The sequence below is a fragment of the Dipodomys merriami genome, unplaced genomic scaffold (genome assembly GCF_024711535.1).
Source record: "Dipodomys merriami isolate MVZ:Mamm:240054 unplaced genomic scaffold, mDipMer1.0.p SCAF_121, whole genome shotgun sequence".
NCBI classification, from domain to species: Eukaryota; Metazoa; Chordata; class Mammalia; order Rodentia; family Heteromyidae; genus Dipodomys; species Dipodomys merriami.
This window is the reverse complement of record NW_027202505.1, coordinates 1503738-1524874: the sequence shown is the minus strand read 5'-3', so window position 1 is coordinate 1524874 and position 21137 is coordinate 1503738. Positions and strand designations below refer to the sequence as shown.

The following is a 21137-nucleotide window of genomic DNA, read 5'->3' as shown; positions in this document are numbered from 1 at the left end:
GTCACAGGGCTTGAACTCTGGGTCTGGGCGCTGTCCCTCAGCTCTTCAGCTCAAGGCTAGCACCCTACCACTTGAGCCACCGTGCCACTTCCAGCTTTTTCTGCTTATGTGGTGCTGAGGAATCAAACCCAGGGCCTCATGCATGAGAGGCAAGCACTCTACCACTAAGCCACCTTCCCAGCCCCAGAAACAGTGTTCTTTTGACTTAAGTCTTCATCCTGACAGGAGACAGAGCAACTTTATATAATGCATGGTGAAGTTAAGCCTGAGCCTTCAAGCTGGGCTCTCACTTTCTCTTTTCACCTGATCCTCTCACTATGCCCATCTTTTCTAGCCAGGTTTCTCCAGTATTTTCTAAACCTGCCAGTGTGCTCCTGTTTCCTAGTCCTGCCTTTCCCATCAACCTTCTTAATCTACCTCCAGCCCTAGCAGTGCAACTGAAGAGCAACATGGGGAGACAGGAACAGTGACTCCTTCTTGTAATCCCTACACTCAGGGAGTGTAGGCTGAGGCAGGTGGATAATAAATTTGAGGCCAGCTTTAATTGTGACTTTGAAGCCTGCCTAGTGAAGATCTTAGAGAGAGAGAGAGAGAGAGAGAGAGAGACGGAGACAGAGAGAGACAGAGAGTCAGAGAGACAGAGACAGAGACAGAGGGAGAGAAAGGGGAGGGAAGAAGGGAAGGAAGGAAGAGAGAGAAAAAGAAAGAAAGAGAAAGAAAGGAAAGAGAAAAGGAAAGAAAGGCAGGAAGGAAGGAAAGAAGGAAGGAAGGAAGGAAAGAGGGAAGGAAGGAAGGAAAGGGTTGGGGATATGGATCAAGTGGTAGAGTGTCTTCCTAGAAAGTACAGGTGTTACATTCAAACCCCAGTCCTGGCCTCCCCTTCTAAAAAAAAAGGCAGAATAGGATTAGTAAGGCAAAGTTGGACTTGGCATAAAGTAGATTCAATGATGCCATCTGTATTTCTCTTCCTGTGCAAGACCCTGGACTAGGTATCTAGAGATTTGTACTTAGCCTTTTCCTAAGGACAAATCTTGTGACCTCATTCATTCTAATGGATTAAAGCTTGAAACCTGAAGTCTATTACTTCAGCCAAGACTTTGATTCCTAAGATGCTGCTTTATTATTTATTTATTTAATGTGTGCCAGTCCTGGGATTTGAAATCAGGGCCTGGGTGTTGTCCCTGAGCTTTTCCTTTTCTTTTCTCTTGCTCTCTCTTGCCTGAAGCTAGCATTCTAGCATTCTACTGCTTGAACCCACTGCTCCACTTCCAGCTTTTTTTTGGGGGGGGGTTAATTGGGGATACACATCTAATGCCAGGGCTGGCTTCAAACCTTGACCCTCCAATCTCAGCCTTCTGAGTAGATAGGATTACAAACGGAGCTGCCAGTGTTCCCTCTTCATCACTGTCGTTGTAGTCGTTCTCCTCCTCCTCCTCCCCCTCCTCTCCCGCCCCCCCTCTTCCCTCTCCTCCTCTTCTTTATTCTTCAATTTTGGACAGCATCTCACTGTGTAACCAAGGATAGACTCCAATTGCCATGTAGACAAAGCCGGCCTCCAGCAACATGGTCTTTTCCAACATTCACATCTTCCTGTTCTATTTTTTCCATAGATCTTACCACCACCCCAAAGTGTGTGTGTGTGTGTGTGTGTGTGTGTGTGTGTGTGTGTGTGTGTGTATTTTTTCCTGCCTATCTTCAGGCTTGAACTCAGGGCCTAGGTGCTGTCCCTGAGCCTCTTTGTGCTCAAGGCTAGTGCCTACCACTTGAACCACAGCTCCACTTCTGCCACAATATATTTAGTTACTAACTTTACTATTCTTTTTTTTTTTTTTATTTGCCCATTGAGGCTGGAAATCCCTTGAGGTCAAGCACTTCATTATTTACCATTGTATCTCTACTTCCTCAAAACAGAATCCAACACACAGTGTGTGCGCACACAATCAGCATTGTAGAATACTGCTGGGCATGGTGGCATGTACCTATAAGTCTCAGCTAGTCTGGAGGCTGAGGCAGGAAGATCACCACTTTGAAGTGAGCAGGGGCAGAGTTACTGAGACTCAGTTTCAAAAATAAGATAAAAAAAGGGCCCATGGCTAAAGCAGCCATGAGCCCCTGGGTTCAATTCCTAGTAAGGTCTATGAGATAGTGTGGCAGCAACCAGACTGTGATTCATATAACAAGAGACACATGTGCCCAGCTTTAGTACAACCTCCAAAAGCTTATGGCAAGGGTTGGGGCCGGAGGGGTGGTGACAGATGTGTTCCTCTTCCATCTGCAGAGGCCCTATACCTGCCCTGGTGCTCTGGCCAGACTTTTCCCCCTGTCTTCCCTCTGATGTCAAGACTTCAGGACTGGCTGAAGTCCAGTCCTGGTGTCCCCAGCTTTCCCCTTGGGTCAAGCAACTGTTCAGGCAGAGGTTGGTAAATAGGGCAAGAAGAAGTGGTACAGAGGGCTGGGAATATGGTTCAGTGGTAGAGTGCTTGCCTAGCACACATGAAGTCCTGGGTTCGATTCTTCAGTACCAAATAAACAAAAAAAGCCAGAAGTGGTGTGTGGCTCAAGTAGTAGAGCCCTTGCCTGGAACAAAAGAAGCTCAGGGACAACGTCCAGGCCCTGAGTTCAAGCCCCAGGACTAGCACCCCTCCAAAAAAAAGTGATACAGAATTCAGGCTCTGATGATACACACCTATCATCCTAGCTACTCGGTGGCAGAGCTCTGAGGACAGTGTTAGAGGCCAGCCAAGGTAGGAAACTCCAAGTCAACCATCAAAGAGCCGGAAGTGGCGCTGTGGCTCAAGCGCTAGAGCGCTAGCCTTGAGCGGAAAAGCTCAGAGCCAGCGCCAGGCCGGGAGTTCAAGGCCCAGCGCCCGTCCAACCGAGTCGGGCGGTGTGGGCCGGCAGAGGGCGGGGTCGGCGACGCCGGCGTCGGGTGGGTGTGGCTGGCGGGCACGCCCTTGACTCCGCCCCCGGACGCGGAGCTAAGTAGAAGCTCAGTGAAGCATTGTGATTGTGGCGTGCCCTCGCTGGGTTACGCATCGGCGCGAGCTGCTGCCGAGGCCGACTTCCCTCTGCTTGGACGTGGGTCTGGACCCCCACAGTACGGCTGGCCCCCGCCGACATGGAGCAAAAGGCTGAGGAGCTGAGCCAGTGGCAGGCTGTGCAGCAGCCCACGCAGGTGAGTCGAGTGTCCGCCCTGGGCCGCTGCAGGGCGGTGGTGATGGGTGGGGGGAGCCAGGAGGGAGGGGAGAGGTGGGGGAGGCCGAAGGAAGCAGAAATGGGGGCGGGACGGTCAAGGGAGGGGAAGTTTTTCAATAAAGAAACGATTCCAGCCTGGCGCCGGTGGCTCACGCCTGTAATCCCAGCTACTCGAGAGGCTGAGATCTGAGGATGGCGGTTCAAAGCCAGGCTGCGCAGGAAAGGCCACGAGACTCTAATCTCCAATAAACCACTCAGAAAACCGGAAGTGGTGTTTTGGCTCAAGTGGTAGAGACAAAAAACAAAAAGAAAGAAAAATTTCCCTAAGGGATTAAAAAAAAGAAAGGAATGGGGGCAGGGGTGGGCAGGAGACTGAGGAAGGCAATTGTGCACAAATAATTATTAAAGATGAATAAACTCATCTGGCCTGAGATCTTTTTTTTTTCTTTTGTTGGTCATAGGGCTTGAACTCTGGGCCTGGGCACTGTCCCTGAGCTCTTTGGCTCAAGACTAGTGCTCTACTACTCTGAGCTACAGCTCCACTTCCGGTTTTCTGAGTAGTTTTTTGGGTTTAAGAGTCTCATGGACTATCCTGCCTGTGCTGGCACTGAACTGCAGCCCTCAGATCTCAGCCTCCTGAGTGGCTAGGATTACAGGCGTGAGCCACTGGTGCCCCACAGAGATGGGTCCCATACCCTGGGAAGCTAAGGCAGGAAGTTAGAAGAATGGGAGATAGAACTTTTATTGGAGCCCTTTGCTGGAGATCTGGGGTTCATGATTGCAATCTCAGCCACTTAGAAAGTTTGAGATCTGATGATCAAAGCCAGGCTAAGCAGAAAAAGCTGAGAGACTCTACAATTAACCACAAAAATAACAACAAAAAACAAGCTGGGCTGGGGAAAGAGAGAGAGAGGGAGAGGGAGGGAGGAAGGAGAGGAGAGGAGTTTAAGATTTGTAGTGGCACTAGAGAGCTACTGGCTAAAGCACTTCCGGTCTAGGGATCTGGAGGCCATTCTGACATGGAATTGGCTATTCCCAGATAATTAGATTTGCACTTTTAAAGAATGCCCTGGAGGATGGGACTGAGTTAAAGACAATAGAAAACCATTGTGATAATCTAAATAAGAATCAAAATGGCGGCCTGACTGGAGAAGGAGAAACAATAGATTCTGGAAATATATGGAGGTAGAACTAACAATAATTGATACTTGTAATTTGTCTATATCTTTACCTGTGGATTCAACCAAATGAGGATAAAAATATTCTTCAGGAAAAAACTTGTGTCTGTACCAAACATGTGTAAAACTTTTTTTCTTGTCATATTCTCTAAGCAATACAAGTATTTATGTGGCATTTACATTGTGTTATTATACAGAATCTAATATTGACTTAAAGTATAGAGGAGAATGTGTGTAGGTTATAATAAAAATGCATTGAATACAAGGGAAAGCTGTGGAGGAGGGGGATGACTGGAGGAGAGGGAAAAAGAAAGGCTGTTCATGTACTGTGTCTTAGGGAGGCCAAGGGAAGGACACAGACCAAGAAGAGTATGGCCAGCAGTTTCTCACAGTCCTGAGGCCAAGTAGTGTAAGAGGTGCAACTGCTTAGTCTTAGTGATATGGAGAAAACTGGGGAGAATGATTAGGCAAGATAGCCATGTAGATGTGTTTAGATTATCCTAAAAATGTTGGCCTCTGAGAGATTGGAAAACGAGAGCCATTCCTGAGAGGGAGAACAATGAGGCAGATTACCCCAGAAAAACCCACCCAATAGTCTTTAGTGTTCTGGGTATCTACCTTGTGCTGGCTGCTCAGCATGTAGTGTTGGAAAAGCAGATGGGACCTCCCAAGTCTTCTATCTAGGGCTCAAAAAAGAGTCCATTTTCTTCTTTAGAGAAAACATGATCTTGTTAGAGTTCATTATATTTTCATTTCAGATTCAATCTTTACTCAAGTTTTTTTTTTTTTGGGGGGGGGGTCTGGTCGTGGGGCCTGAACTCTGGGCCTGGGTGCTGTCCCTCAGCTCTTCAGTTCAAGGCTAGTGCTCTACCACTTGAGCCACAGCGCCACTTCCGGCTTTTTTCTTTTTGCTTATGTGGTGCTGGGAATCCAACCCAGGGCCTCATGCATGCAAGGCAAGCGCTCTACCACTGAGTCAACTTCCCAGCCCTACTCAAGTTTTTTTACATGTTGCTAAAATGTCCTTTTCAGTTGGTATGTACAAAGCCATTTATTCAGTTTCAAGATAAGCACACTGTGCCAAGTGCTAGTGGCTCATGCTTGTAATCCTAGCTACTAAAGATCTGAGATCTAAGGATCCAGGTTCCAAACCAGCCAGAGCAGGAAAGTCCATGAGATTTTTATCTCCAATTAAGCACATACACACAAAAGCCAGAAGTGGCACTGTGACACAGGTGTTAGATTGCTAGCCTTGAGCAAAAGAAACCCAAGAACAGTGTCACCCCCTGAGTTCAAGATCCAGGACTGGCAAAAAAAAAAAAAAAAAGCAGCACTGCATTTGATATGTTCTTGAGCATCTTTGAAGTAAGAATTTCCTTTTCTTGTAGGATTGACATTTTTTTTTTTTTGTGATCCTATTGTCTTCTACTTTCTGGATTTATTAGGTTGGTTTTTAATGATATAATTTAGCTTAATATTCTCACTCTAGTATTACCTCTAAAGTAGAGTTCTTTAAACTTTTTTGTATGTATGCTTTGAATTCAGGGCTTCAGACATGTTAAACAAGTACTAATAAACAATACTTCCAGCCTTCATTTGGTAACTCTGAAATAAGTTTCCTATTGGAAAGACAGAATAAAGGCTTAATTCTTTTATTTGAATGAATAACATTCAAAGCTGAAATAGAAGGTAGCTTTTTGTTATCTTGGGCTTAAAGATTCAATCTTTCAATTACCATTCTTTTTTTTCCCCACTCTATTTTCATTTTTGGCAGTACTGGGGTTTAAATTCAGATCCTCTTGCTTGTTAGACAGGTATTTCCCCCCCTACCTCCCCACTTAAGCCAAGCCTCCAAAGCTTGGCTTTATTATTTATTTATAAATAAAAAAAATTTTTTTTGGTCAGTTATGGGGCCTGAACTTTAGGCCTGGGCACTGTCCCTCAGCTCTTCAGCTCAAGGCTAGCGCTCTACCACTTAAGCCATAATGCCACTTCCTTTGTTTTTTCTGCTTATGTGGTGCTGAGGAATTGAACCTGGGGCCTCATGCATGCAAGGCAAGCACTCTACAACTGAGCAACCTTCCCAGTCCCTAAATAAATTATTTATAAATATTTATTAATTTGGCTGGCTCTGGTTTTATACAAAAAGCCTCAAGCTCATTGAGCTTGCTTGCTTATGATGGCACTCTAACACTTGAACCATGGTTCTCATCCACCCTTTTTCTAATTATTTTGGAGTTGGAGTCTCAGACCTTTCGGCCTGGTCTGACTTTGAACCTTCCAGGTCTCAGCCTCCTCAGTAGCTAGGGCAATAGGTTTGAGCCACCAGTGCCCATATATATATATATATATATATATATATATATATATATTTTTTTTTTTTTTTTTTTTTCTGAAAGTGTCATAACTATGACTGGTAGGAATCCCTTTTGTGTCCTTTTTTTTTTTTGGGGGGGGTCCTGGAGCTTGAACTCAGGACTTGGGTTGTCCCTGAGCCTCTCTGTACTTAAGGCTAGTGCTCTACCATTTGAGCCACAGTGCCACTTCCAGCTTTTTTGAGTAGTTTATTGGAGATAGGAGATAAGAGTCTCAAGAGGATTTTTTTGCCCATGCTGGCTTCAAACCCTGATCTTCATACCCTAGCCTCCTGAGTAGCTGGGATTACAAGCATAAGCCACCAGCACCTGGCTTAGGGACTCTATTTTAAAAATAGTCAGGCACAGGTAGCTCATGCCTGTAATCCTAACTACTTAGGATACAGATCTGAGGCTCATGGTTTGAAGCCAGCCCAGGCAGGAAAGTCCGTGAGACTCTTTTTCTCCAACTAACCACCAGAAAACCAGAAGTGAAGTTGTGGCTTAAAGTAGTAGAGCACTGGCCTTGAGCGAAAAAGCTCAGGGACAGCACCCAGGCCCTGAGTTCAAGCCCCATGGCTGACAAAAAGAAAAATCCTGGCATTGTAAGCATATGCCATAGTGCCTGGATAGAACGGATAAATAAAATGAGGACTGAAATAATAAAACACTCCTTGGGCTGGGATTGTAGCTCAGTGGTAGAGTGCTTGCCTAGCATGCTTGAAGCCCTGGGTTTGAGTCCTCAGCACCAAACAGAAAAGGCCAGAAGCACTGTGGCTCAAGTGGTAGAGTGCTAGCCTTGAGCAAAAGAAGCTCAGAGACAGGGCCCAGGGCCTGAGTTCAAGCCCCAGGACTGGCAAAAGAACAACCACCACAATAAAACCAACAACACTCTTGTGAGTAGTGAGTAAAATTCATTATTGAAACCATCAAGTCTAGATTCTTTGTCTGAAAGGCTTGTGATAACTAATCTCTTTTCAATTTCTTTACAATTTAATCATGAAAGATTTTGGGCTGGGAAGGTAGCTCAGTGGTAGAGCGCTTGCCTTGCATGCATGAGGCTCTGGGTTCGATTCCTCAGCACCACATAAGCAAAAAAGAAAAAAACTGGAAATGGTGCTGTGGCTCAAGTGGTAGAGTGCTAGCCTTGAGCTGAAGAGCTGAGGGACAGTGCCCAGGCAGGCCAAGTTCAGGCCCCACGACTGGACCAAAAAAAAAAGAAAGATTTTGCATTCTTAGGATTTTGTCCATTTCATCTAGCTTATCCAATCACTTATGTACTATAATTACGGTTCTAGTCAATGATAATCTTTATTTAAACGTTTGGCAGTTTTGTCTATTAGTCCTAAGAACCAATTTTTAGTCTCATTGTTTTTCTTCTATGTCCTTCATCCTACTAGCTTTTTGGTTTATTCTTTTCAGTGCCTTAAGGTACAAAGCTAGATTGAGATCTTATGCTTTTATAGCTCAAAACTTTTCCCTGTCTGTTGAGAATGGCTTGTACACTGTCATGATCTGTATTGTTGTTGTTTTTTTTTTTGGGGGGGGGGTCTGGTCATGGGGCCTGAACTCTGGGCCTGGGCACTGTCCCTCAGCCCTTCAGCTCAAGGCTAGCACTCTACCACTTGAGCCACAGCGCCACTTCCGGCTTTTTTCTTTTTGCTTATGTGGTGCTGGGGAATTGAACCCAGGGCCTCAGGCATGCAAGGCAAGCGCCCTACCACTGAGCCACCTTCCCAGCCCCTCATGATCTGTATTGGAGAATGCCTTATGCATTCTTGAGGATAATGTGAATTCTGTTGTTGGTAGAATATTCTGTGTATGTCTTTAGATCTACTTGGTTATTTTTCAAGTCCTTTTTACTTCTGACTGTTATATCCATTGTTGAGTAAGGTGTTGTAGTCTCCAACCATTGTTACAGAACTGTTTGTCTCTTCATTCTTAGCCTTTGTGTGTGTTGATGGTTATTAGGTACATAGATCGTTATTATTTTATCTTGTTGTATTGGACCCTTTACAAGATAAATGTCCTGTATCTTGTAAGTTTTTTTTTTTTTTTTTAATTTTTTTTCCTGTCCTGGGGTTAGAACTCAGGGCCTGGGCTCTGTCCTTGAGCCTCTCCGTGCTCAGGGCTAGCACTCTAACACTTGAGCCACAGTGCCACGTCTGGCTTTTTCTGTCAGTTGGTCCTTTATTTCTACACTATGTCCTTTTTGTTTATTTTATTTATTTATTTATTGTTTTTTTTATTTTTTTATTGGTCCTGTCGTGGGGCCTGAACTCTGGGCCTGGGCGCTGTCCCTCAGCTCTTCAGCTCAAGGCTAGCGCTCTACCACTTGAGTCACAGCGCCACTTCCAGCTTTTTTTTTTCTTATGTGGTGCTGAGGAATTGAACCCAGGGCCTCATGTATGCAAGGCAAGCGCTCTACCACTGAGCCACTTCCCAGCCCCTTATTTATTGTTTTTTTGTTGGCCATGGGGCTTGAACTCTGGGCCTGGGTGCTGTCCCTGAGCTCTTAAGCTCAAGGTTAGTGTTCTACCACTTGAGCCACAAGGCCACTTCCGGTTTTCTGGTGGTTTATTGGATATAAGAGTCTCAAGGATGTTCCTGCCCAGGCTTGCTTTGAACCGAGATCCTCAGAACTCAGCCTCCTGAGTAGCTAGGATTACAGGTGTGAGCCACCAGTGCCAGCTGTTTAGTTAATTTTTTTTTTTTTTTGGGTCCGGTCGTGGGGCCTGAACTCTGGGCCTGGGCACTGTCCCTCAGCTCTTCAGCTCAAGGCTAGCGCTCTACCACTTGAGCCACAACAGCACTTCCGGCTTTTTTTTCTTTTTGCTTATGTGGTGCTGAGGAATCGAACCCAGGGCTTCATGCATACAAGGCAAGCGCTCTACCACTGAGCCACCTTCCAAGCCCCTGTTTAGTTAATTTTTTTGTTTCTCCTTTGTGTTTGTGTGTGTGTGTGTGTGTGTGTTTGTGTGTTTGTGTGTGTGTGTGTTAGTAGGGTTTGAACTCAGGGCCTTGAACTTGTTTAGTTTGATTGCCCAGCTGGGGCTCTACCACTGAACCTCTAGTTCTGCTTTTTACTGGTTATTTTGGAATGTCTCAGACTTCTCCCCTGGTTGGCTTCAGACTTTGATCCTCTGGATTTCAATCTTATGAGTAGCTAGGGATTATAGGTATGAGCCTGGTTATGTTTTGAGGTGCTGGGGATCAAACCGGGGCCTATACATGAGAGGCAAGCTTTCTACCTCCCAGCTACATCCTCAGCCTTGATGTAAAACCATAAATTCCCCCCTCATTGCCTTTTGTATGTATTCTGTAACTATTTTCTTTGTGGTTACCATGGGGATTACAGCTGACATTCTAAAGTTATAACACTAATTTGAATTTATACCAGCTTAACTCTGAATAGCACAGATACTTACAGTATTATATTATTCTTTATAGCATTACACTTTTTATGCATTATAGGCTCAGAAATATGGGTTTATAATCTTTATGCATTAGTCTCTTAAATTGTGTAGAAAACAAAAAGTGGAGTTAAAAACTAAAGTTACTATAATAATAACTTTTATGATTGTGATTCCAAGCTACAGTCTGTGTCCTTTCTCTTCATCCTGAAGGACTGTCTTAGCTTTTCTTACAGGAAAGATAAAATGGCAATGATCTCTCAGCTCTGAGAATGTTTTAATTTCTTTATTTTTCAAGGACATTTTTTAGATGATGATGAGGATGGTGAGGATGATAATGATTTTCAGTTACTCTGTAACCTAGGGTGACTTTGAACTCACAATCCTGCTAAAACAGCCTTGAAAGGGCCAGGATAACTGATAGGCATCATCACATTCAGCTTGAGGAATTTTTTTGGGAGAAGGTGTTATTGGGACTTTAAGTCAGGGACTCAGTTTTCTAGGCAGGTGCTCTGCCACATCATACCTTCTCCCTATCCCTTTTGCTATTTGTGCGTGCGCATACTAAGCTTGCATTCAGGGCTTCATGCTTTTTCACTCCATCACTTTAGTTACACCTCCACTTAAATCTTTTTGCTGGTTAATTGCAGATAAGTGTACCCAGATAAGTGCCTCCAGTTCTTTTCTGGACCAGCTTAATAGAGGAGTGGATGAGAGCCAATAGGGTAGCCATCCCAGCTTCTTAGCCCAAGAACTCCCTTTTCTAATGCTGCAGCAATAGGTTTTAAAAACAATTGGATTTGGCCCTGGTGGCTTACCTTTGTAATCCTAGTTCCTCAGAAGGCTGAGATTTGAGAGGATCCAAGTTTGGAGCCATTCTAGGGAAATTTTCTTATCTCCAATTAATCAGCAAAAAGCTAGAACTGAAAGCATGTCTCAGGACAGCTTCCACTACCACTTTCCTCCCCTTCTACCAGTCAGTCATCAAGGGGCACTGCTCTTAACTTTCCTGACAACCCTTCATTCATTTTAAGTATTTTTTTCCATCTGTCTTTTTCTTTCTTTCTTGATTATGGGGCCTGAACTCTGGGTGCTGTCCTTCAGCTCTTCAGCTCAAGTCTAACTCTACCACTTGAGCTATAGCTCCACATCTGACCTTTTCTGCTTCTTTGGTGCTGAGGAATTGAAGCCAGGGTCTCATGCATGCAAGGCAAGCACTCTACCACTGAGCCACCTTCCCAGCCCATCTGTCTTTTTCTATAGTGTCTCCTTGATCTCACATCTGCCCACAGGGGAGATCTTCCTCTTCTTAGGTAACATCTGAAACAGCCTCTTAAGATTTTTGTAGGTTCAGGTCCTACTGAAGTCTCTACCCAGCTGTGTGCTTTCTGCACCCATTCAGCTGGCTTGAGATTTTTTTTTCCCACTGACCCAGCCCTTAATATGTCACTTGAATTTTGGGGGCACTTTTTCTGGACACATGGCTGAAGATGTAGGTGATGAAGTATGTTTTTTCTTTGTTGCTCTGTAGGAAAGCGAGTTACATTGAGGAATACATTTTACTCCTCATCAGACCTGTATACATCATAGAAAGCCTAAGTATGGTCTGGAGGCAGGATAATTCAGACCACAGGTGATAGAATCCTATATTAGTATGGGGAGTGGGATGGGGAAGAGAGACAAAAGTATAACTCAAAATAGTTAGAGTGAATGCCACCTGACTTTTTTTTTTCTCTCTCTCCTAGGATAATGAGAAGTCAAAATCCTTCTTGGATATATCTATGTCTACCAGAAGTAGTACAGTACATACTTCTTGGCACCATGGCCTATCAAATTTCCAACTGTTTCCTCAGGTCATGGAGATGTGGAGGAACCGTCTCTTAGCTGCTAAAGCATCTGAGCAAAATGTGGATGAAATGGGTTTGCATGGAGCATGGAGCATGGAACATGGAGCAGGCTACTGTTCCCAAGTGGCTTCTATTCCTCCCCAGATGTACTGTCACGGAATGTCTCCTTCCCAGTCTGGGACAATGATGTGCCAAGGGTCCCAGGTGATGCCCCTAGGAGACACAGGTGTTCCAGGAGTGGCCATGAACTTCAGTGAACATCTAAGGATGCCCTCCAGTGGGCCACCAGCCACAGCTTCTGGTAGAACCTTAGTAATTTCCCACCCCAGTGCTCCAGCAATGCCCTATTCTGGCTCCTCAACAGTGTCTTCTACCAACACATCTTCCACACTTAAAATGATCTTGGGACCGACCATGCCTTCCTCCGAGACCCAGGCTATGCATCCTTCTATGGTTCAGATGTCCAACAGAGAGCCCTACAATCTGGAGATGCCTTCAGCTCAGTCTCAATTATTGATGTCTTTAGAATCCCAACATTCTCTTGTAAACCAATCAGTATCCCAGGAGGTCCCCTTCGTACCTGAGGAGCCAACACCTGCTCCACAGAGGCAAGCAGAGAACGTCAACGCTCAGAGAAGGGCCTCTCCAGTTTTAAGGCCTTACGTCTGCGAGCATATTAACTGTGGAAAAGCTTACACCAAGCGCTCCCATCTCTTGAGTCACCAGCGCAAGCACACAGGTGAATGAGGTGTCCACGTTGGGAGGGGATGGAGAAGTCTTCAGGCTTTTTGTAATTGTGTTTCTCTTCCAAGCTTGGAACCAAGCTCTGTTGACCCCATTAACTTACCATCCAGAATGACTGATGGGACAGGCACTATTTCAGTCACCCCTGACTAGTTTCAATATTTTATCTTCTGACTACCCAACCATGAGTGCTTTGACTTGGTGTGTCAGATCCATGTCTTCTTACTTTTTTTTTGCCTAGAGTGTGAACTCAGGGTTTGAGCACTGTCCCTGAGCTCTGCCACATGAGCCACAGCTTTACTTTTAGCTTTTTAGTGGTTACTTAGTACCATTCTCAAGCTGGGCGCCTGTGCTCACTCCTACTCAGGAGGCTGGGATCTGAGGATCCCAGTTAAAAGCCAGCCTGGGAAAGAAAGTCCATGAGACTCTTATCTCTAATTAACCACCAGAAAACCAGAAGTGGCACAGTGGCTCAAGTGGTAGAGTGCTAACCTTGAGCTGAGGAGCTCAGGGACAGCGCTTAGGTCCAGAGTTCAAGCCTCATGACCAACAACAACAAAAAAAAGATGCAAGTCTCATTGACTTTTACTATCCAGGCTGGGTTTGAACCATGAGCCTCTGATCTCAGCCTCCTGAATAGCTAGCATTATAGGCATGAGACTTCTGTATATTTTTTAAATGGTAGGAAAGAAGTATGGGAGAGAAAGAGACTATGTGGCATAAATATGCCATTGGAAGACTGCACTTCTGTAGCCATAGTTTTGCATCTACAAGGGTACAGGAATTGGTTTTGGCCTATTTTGTGTGTGTGTGTGTGTGTGTGTGTGTGTGTGTGTGTGTGTGTGTGTGTGTGTGTGTGTGTGTGTGTGTGTGTGTGTGTGTGTGTGTGTGTGTGTGTGTGTGTGTGTGTGTGTGTGTGTGTATGTGCACACACTTGCATACACAAGTACTGGGGCTTGAACTCAGGGCCTTGAGTTCTCTCTCGGCTTTTTCACTCAAGATTGGCACTATACCAGTTGGCCGACACCTCCAATTCTGGCCTTTTACTTGGTAGTTGGAGATAAAGTCTTGAGATTTGTTGCCTAAGCTGTCTCTGAATTGTGATCCTCAGATCTCAGTCTCCTGAGTAGCTAAGAGTACAGGCATGAGCCACTAGTGCCTGGCTAGGTTTAATCTATTTTGAATACCATGTCTCCCTTGTCTCTCACCAGGGGAGAAGCCATACAAATGCCACTGGGAAGGCTGCACGTGGTCTTTCTTCCGTTCTGATGAGCTTGGACGACACATGCGGAGGCACACCAGAGATCGACCACACCGGTGTAATCAGTGTGGCCGAAGTTTCATGCGCTCTGACCATCTCAGGCAACACGAAAAGATTCATCAGCGAGCATCAGAATCCCCAGAACCTCAGGTCAACAGTGGGCAGATGGGCAGTCCTCCTGCTGCTGGCCTTTAGGTCCATCTCTCCCTTTCAGTTTGGCTTCTCTGCCCAGATCCTGCCTGCCTCTGGCCCATTCATCTGTTTGGTAGGTGTTGGTCTAGATGGAGCCAGAGGAAGACCTAGGAGTTCAGTGTCAAAGCCCAAATGAAGCTTAGGGATTCCTCAAAACTCTCAAACTGTTTCAAATCCCTCACCTCTGGCCACCTGACATTTAGCCAGATGGGAAGAGGGAGCAGGGAGCTAGAGAGCTATGCTAAAAACCTTTATCTCCCCCCACTCCCTAGCTTGAAACCCTCTAATGACTCTCCGTTCCCTGTTGCAGAAAGGCCAAGTTCTTGATCTTGGTCTTCGATAGTTTCTAGAGCCTAGCTACATTCAAATCTGAATCTGACCACTCAGTGACTTTGGGGAAAGGTCTTTGAAACTATACCTTATCTCATCTTTTGGAAAATGGGTGAAAAAAAAAAAACCCAGTTCTGAGCTGTGTTAGACACATCATATGTACCACACCAGATTCTCCTTAGCATCATCCATTCATGAGTCCAGTTTCTGGCTCTTCCCATCAGACCTGGCTAGATTATACCACCACAGGAGGGGACTATGGTACCCCAGGCAGCCACAGCAACCTAGAACTGGACTCACTGGAAGTGGGAGAGAGGAGGGAGCCATGCAGATCAATTCTCTCTTCTCTCCCATGGACTGCTGCAAGGCCAACCCCTACGGGGTCATGGAGCAGTGCTCTGCTTAGAAGTGTATCACCTTGCCTAACATCCCCTTCTTTCCCACCTCACTGACAAATAAAACATCAATATTTAGGTCTTGTTTTAGGTTCTGTTTTATAATGGCGTAGGGGTAGGAGGAGAAGATGCCATTAGCTAGGGCAGAAAAGGACAAATCACCCTATATTCTCCTCCATTTAGGCCAGGGAAATCAGATATTAAGGGGCCTATCCTGTCTTGCTCTCCTTAGAGTGAAAGGATGATGGCAATCCTGGAAACTGGGTAGGGAAAAGCCCCACTTGTGGATTCAACAGGCTATCTTATTGACCAATAAGGAATTTTGTTAGGTCATCAAGTGTCAGTTAGGATCCCAACCAAGATCTATCTTCCCCAGAAATGGGTCTCTTCAAGAACAGGTGATGCCTTCAATAGATACTGGCCTGAACCCAGTCCAGTGCCCAGGCACTGTCAAGCAATGGCTGTAGAGAAATGACTCGGATCTGATTCCTGTGTTCATGGAGCCATCTTGGTCTAGGAGTAGAAAGTTCCACCTGGATGCAATGGCCATGAGGAAGATAAACTTCTAAAGAGGAAATCAGAGAGGCTTTCTGAAGCAGAGATGTCTGAAGCAGAGATGTCGGTAGTGGGGCTTGAACTTGGACCTCATGCTCTTGGCCTTATTTTTCTCAAGGCTAGTGCTCTGCCACTTAGGCTGCATCTCAACTTCCAGCTTTTTGCTGGTTGAGATAACTCTGTTGTATTTATCTACCCAGGATGGCCTCAAACTGTGATCCTCAGATCTCAGCCTCTTGAACAGCTAGGATTACAGGCATGAGCCACTGGGACCAAGCAGGAAATGATCCTTGATTTCAGTAAGAATAAAACCTAGAAGTCCTTCAAGTGTTGAAGCAAACTGACAGATAACTGAAGAGGGAAGGGTCAGCCTGCATACTCCCACCACACAGTCAAGCCATATTGAGGAGCACAGATAACCATGCAGTGTGTCAGGGAAGAAAAGACTTCTCAAAGAGGTGCTTGATCAGACCTGGAGGACTTGGGTTTTAGCCCTGCCTTCCATTTCCTCAGTTGTGCCCTGTGCTAGACACTAAGGATTCTATCTTGTCTCTTACGGAGCAGAAGGAGAATGGATGAAAATTCTGAATATACAGGGCATCTGGTAGCTCATGTCTGCAATCCTTGCTACTCAAGAAGGGCTGAGATCTGAGGATCACAGTTCAAAGACAGCCAGGGCAGGAAAGTCCATAAGATTTATCTCCGGTTATCTACAAAAAAAAAAAAAAAAAGCCATAAGTGGCAGTTAGCTCAAGTTGTAGAGTACCAGCCTTGAGTCAAAAAAGCTAAGGGATAGGACCCCAGACTATTGACCACTGATGTCCAGTCTATGGGCCATATGTCTGTCTTTTTTTTTAATCTGATTGGAAATTAGATTTTTAATCTGAAACCTTGGAAATCTCTGTTTTTTTTTTTTTAATGTTTGTTAGTTTGCTTATTGACTTTTCTGAATGAAGTGTTCATCTTTGCTCAGCCACCTATCAGAGATTTCTTTGGTCACCTGGAACCCATAAGTCACACCATCTTTGCCAGGCTGTTCTTTGTGTGTTTTGAGCAGCACATCTTTAACACAGCAGCCATCGTTTACTTCGTGGCTTGCACAAAGCCTTGAGGAGAGCATTTCTCTCCCACCCCTCTCTCTAGTGCCATGTGGAACATTTATTTTATGCAATTTTTACCAACCTTCTTAGGCTTTCAGAATTTAAGGCATAGAAACATTTCTCTAGAGAAATTTATCTTTTTTTTTACTAGCATTTGCATGTTTGTATGTTAATTTTAAATACTGATTCTTTGAGATTTTATTCTTACATATGGATAAGTTATAGATGCCATTCAAGGTTTTACTTTTTGTATATACTGTGTAGCCCTGGGCTAGCCTAGAGCTTGGTATGTAGTCCAGGCTGACCTTGAACTCATAATTCTTCTGAGTCAGCCTCTTGCTGAGCTGACAGGTGTGGACTACCATATCTAGCTAATTTTAGTTTTTTATAATTGGTTAACCAGTTGCCCTTGTGCACACAGTTTCTTAAATTTATCTTTGACTTGGGATGCCATTTTATTATATGGATATTGTCCATATGTAGTTGTCTTTCTGAGCCATTTTATTTTATCTTTATTTTTGTAAATTCACTAGTTTTACATTATTCATTGGCCTTTCAAGCTCTAGAAGAGCCATTTGATCATCTTGTTGCAGCCTTCTATTTTTGGCTTTTTACCCACACCAGATCCACACATCCCTAACCCTCTACCAACTCCCAAGGTTTGTCTTCCTTAACTCTCTCAACACTGACATGAGTTTCTACCTTAGAGCGAAAGGGCCCATATTCATACATATAATGTTATCTTACATCTTTACTGCTAGTCATTTTTCATATTGTAAAAATGTCTTAATTTTCCCCTGAGCCAGGCAATGGTGGCTAACACCTGTAATCTTAGCTACTCAGGAGGCTGTAATCTGAGTTTAAACCCAGGACTAGCACAGAAAGAAAAATAGTAATTGTGTGTTCTCTTCTTTGGCTGGACTCAGACTGAAGCAATGACAGAGAGTGCTTGCTGTTGTCGGAAAAGACAATGTAATCAGCATCCAAAACTGCCTAGTACTGCTGTATATTACATACTACCATGTCTATTAATGAGCTCGTTAAGTTTTAAATAAATATGTAATTGGGGGATTTTAATGCTGTACTTAATGTGAAATCCTTGGTAGATTGTTCCAGGAATTGTACTGAGATTTGAGGAGTGTGCCGGGGGTTTGGGGTGGGTTGAGAATGTTACTATTTTTCATACCTAATTAATGGAATATAGATGCTTATTGTCAAAAAATTCATGATCCACAGGATTTGATCTGGATAACAAAAGATAACTTTACACTTGTTTCTTGTTATAGTTGTATAGTTGTATAATTGTATAATTGTTGTGTAGTTGTAATTGTTACCATTGTTGTTAAAACCCAAGAGCATTCTTGGATTTCCTTACTCCCTTACCTCAGTATATTGACAATAAACAAAAGTTCTGATGGAGTAGTAGTTTTTTTTTGCCATTCCTGGGGGTTGAGAGGGCCTGGGCACTGTCCCTGAGCCTCTTTTGCTTAAGGCTAGCACTCTACACACTTGAGCCTCAGTGCCACAGTGCCACAATGGCCTTTTCTGTGTATGTGGTACCAAGGAATCAAACCCAGGGCTTCGTGCATGCTAGGCAAGCACTCTACCACTAAGCCACATTCCCAGCCCTAGATTTTTTTTTTAAACATGTTGGTACTGAAGCTTGTACTCAAGGTCTTATATTCTGCTTGGCTTTTTCTGTCAAGGCTAGCTCTACTCTTAAAGCCACACCTCCCCTTCTGGCTTTTTGGTTAATTGGAGATTTAAGAGTAGCACCGATTTTTCTGCTCAAGTTAGCTTCAACCAGGATCTCAGCCTTCTGTGGCTAGGATTACAAGTGACAGCCACCAGCTTCCAGTTGGTTATAGATTTTTTGTTTCAATATGATTTTTGGTGCTGGTGGTACTGGGATTTGAACAAAGGCCCTTGAGTTACTTGAGTCATGCCTCTTGCCTTGTAGTTTGGTTTTTAAATACCCTATAAAATGTTAAAGCCCAATCATCAAGCTTTGGTGCTATTGTGATATGGTATCACTTTTAAAGAAGATTTCTTCAGGAAGAAATTTTGGTGGAAGTGGCTCAGTGGTAGAGTGCTTGCCTTGCATGCATGAGGACCTGGGTTCAATTGCTTAGCACCACAGACGCAGAAAAAGCCAGAAGTGGTGCTGTGGCTAAAGTGGTAGAGTGCTCGCTAGCCTTGAGCTGAAGAGCTGAGAGACAGTGCCTAGGCCCAGAGTTCAGGCACCACACACACACACACACACACACACACACACACACACACACACTTTTTATTACACACACACACTTTATTACACACACACACACACTTTTTATTTTTTATTTTTGACAGTTGTGGGGCCTGAACTCTGGGCCTGGGCGCTGTCCCTCAGCTCTTCAGATGTAGACCAGGGCTCTACCACTTGAGCCTCAGTCTCACTTCTGGCTTTTTCTGCTTATGTGGTGCTGAAGAATCGAACCCAGGGCCTCATGCATGGAAGGCAAGCACTCTACCACCACACACACACACAATTGAGCTATTTAGGAATGAGACTAGTAGAAGGTTAGATCAGTGGGGGGTGTGACCTTAGAGGAAATATTGGGACTCAGCCCTTCGTTTTTTTGGCTGTACTGGGGATTGAACTCAGAGCCTTTGCTTGTTGCTAAGAAAGTATTCTACCACCTGAACCATGATCTAAGTCCTCTTCCCCCCCCCCCCCCCCCCCCCCCCGTCCCCCGGTCCAGGGTGTGATCTTAAGGCTTCAAGCTTATTAGACTCGAGCTTATTGCTCGCAGCTGTCACTACACCACTTGAACTACTCTTTGATTCAGGCTTTTTTGCTGGTTATTTTATTTACTTATTTTTGGTCAGTTTTGGGGCTTGAACTCTGGACCTGGGCACTTGTCCCTCAGCTCTTCAGCTCATGTTAGCAGCCTACCACTTGAGCTACAGCTCCACTTCTGGCTTTCTGGTGGTTTATTGGAGATCAGTCTTAGACTTTCCTGCCTGGGCTGGCTTTGAACTGTGATCCTCAGATCTCAGCCTCCTGAGTACCTAGGATTACAGGCGTAAGCCTGGTTATTTTACCTTTTTTTTTTTTTTTTTTTTTGTCCATTGTGGGGCCACTGAGCCACCTTCCCTGCCCTGCTGGTTATTTTAGAGATGGTGTCTCAAGGATTTTTCTGATTAGGCTGACTTCAAAGCTTCATCCCGATATCTCGGCATCCTGAGTAGCTAGGATTACAGGTATGAGTCATTAGTACTTGGCTCAGCCTCTCAATCATTATAACCTTTTTGTAGATGCGTACAGTGTACTCCAATCAGTCTCCTTTTTCTCACCTGTTTCCCCACCCACATCCCATTAGTCCCTACCCACAAATACTCACCCTTTAAGGTTACTGGGGTTTGAGCTCAGGGCCTCATCCTTGCTAATTCTGGGCTACATATATCTACAGTCATTCCCTCCCCCCACGACCTTCACCACTGGTTATGGTTTTTTTGTTTTGTTTTGTTTTTACCACTGGTTATGTTGAGATAAGGGCTCCCATTTTTCCTGGAAGATAGGATGGGGGAACACATAAGTAGCTAATGATACACTGAGGTATCTGGAAACTCATCCATGTGTCAGCACTGGTGGAACCTGATGTTGCAATGGTCACTGAGGCTATTGCCTAAACTGGCATCGCAAAACCTTTTCCATCCCTTCCCTGTATCTAGATAGGCATGCTCCACTTCTCTTTATATGGAGCAGGCTGCAATAGACTTTCGCTGTCCTTTTTTTTTTTTGGTCCGGTCATGGGGCCTGAACTCTGGGCCTGGGCGCTGTCCCTCAGCTCTTCAGCTCAAGGCTAGCGCTCTACCACTTGAGCCACAGTGCCACTTCCGGCTTTTTTCTTTTTTTGCTTATATGGTGCTGAGGAATCGAACCCAGAGCCTCAGGCATGCAAGGCAAGCGCTCTACCTCTGAGCCACCTTCCCAGCCCCATCCTTCGTTGTCCTTTGAGGCTCCTGGCATTCTGACTGTTGGCCATCTGTGTGATCTGGAAAGAGCTCTTCTACCTTCTGTTAATGCTGATGATGTCTCTAATGTTAGTGATCTTTTTGTTTGTTTGTTTGTTTGTTTGTTTTTTGTTGGCCATGGGGCCTGAACTCTGGGCCTGGGCACTGTCCCTCAGCTCAGCTCTTCAGCTCAAGGCTAAGCACTCTACCACTTGAGCCACAGGGCCACTCCTGGCTTTTTCTGCTTCTGTGATGCTGAGGAATCAAACCCAGGGCCTTGTACATGCAAGGCAAGCACTCTACCACTGAGCCATCTTCCCAGCCCATAGTTGTTTGTCGGTTGTGGGTTTTAAATTCTGGGCCTGGGCTCTTCAGCTCAAGTGGAGTGCTCTACCACTTCAACCACAGTGCCATTTCCGGTTTTCTGGTGGTTAATTGGAGATTAAGAGTCTAAAGGACTTATGTCCTAGGTTGGCTTTGAACCATGATCCTCAAGATCTCAGTCTCCTGGGCAGCAAGGATTACAGGTGTGAGCCACCAGAGCCTGGCTTTTTTTTTTTTTTTTCAGGTTATT

General features: G+C 44.8%; 1 protein-coding gene across 1 annotated transcript; it reads left to right on the top strand.

Moving 5' to 3' along the window:
• The first annotated feature begins 3092 nt into the window (after nucleotides 1-3092).
• On the top strand, nucleotides 3093-14952 carry LOC138823591 (Krueppel-like factor 17). Its single transcript, XM_070016991.1, has 3 exons — nucleotides 3093-3175; nucleotides 11886-12726; nucleotides 13943-14952. Exons 1-3 carry the CDS (start codon nucleotides 3119-3121, stop codon nucleotides 14185-14187), a joined length of 1143 nt encoding a protein of 380 aa, XP_069873092.1. The 5' UTR covers nucleotides 3093-3118; the 3' UTR covers nucleotides 14188-14952.
• The last annotated feature ends 6185 nt before the right edge of the window (nucleotides 14953-21137 follow it).

Excerpts from the sequence above, each read along its gene's own strand:
- LOC138823591 (XM_070016991.1), top strand. The coding sequence starts at position 3,119 with ATGGAGCAAAAGGCTGAGGAGCTGAGCCAGTGGCAGGCTGTGCAGCAG. Across the intron at positions 3,176-11,885 it reads CTGTGCAGCAGCCCACGCAG|GATAATGAGAAGTCAAAATC; the intron begins GTGAGTCGAGTG and ends TCTCTCTCCTAG. Across the intron at positions 12,727-13,942 it reads TCACCAGCGCAAGCACACAG|GGGAGAAGCCATACAAATGC; the intron begins GTGAATGAGGTG and ends GTCTCTCACCAG.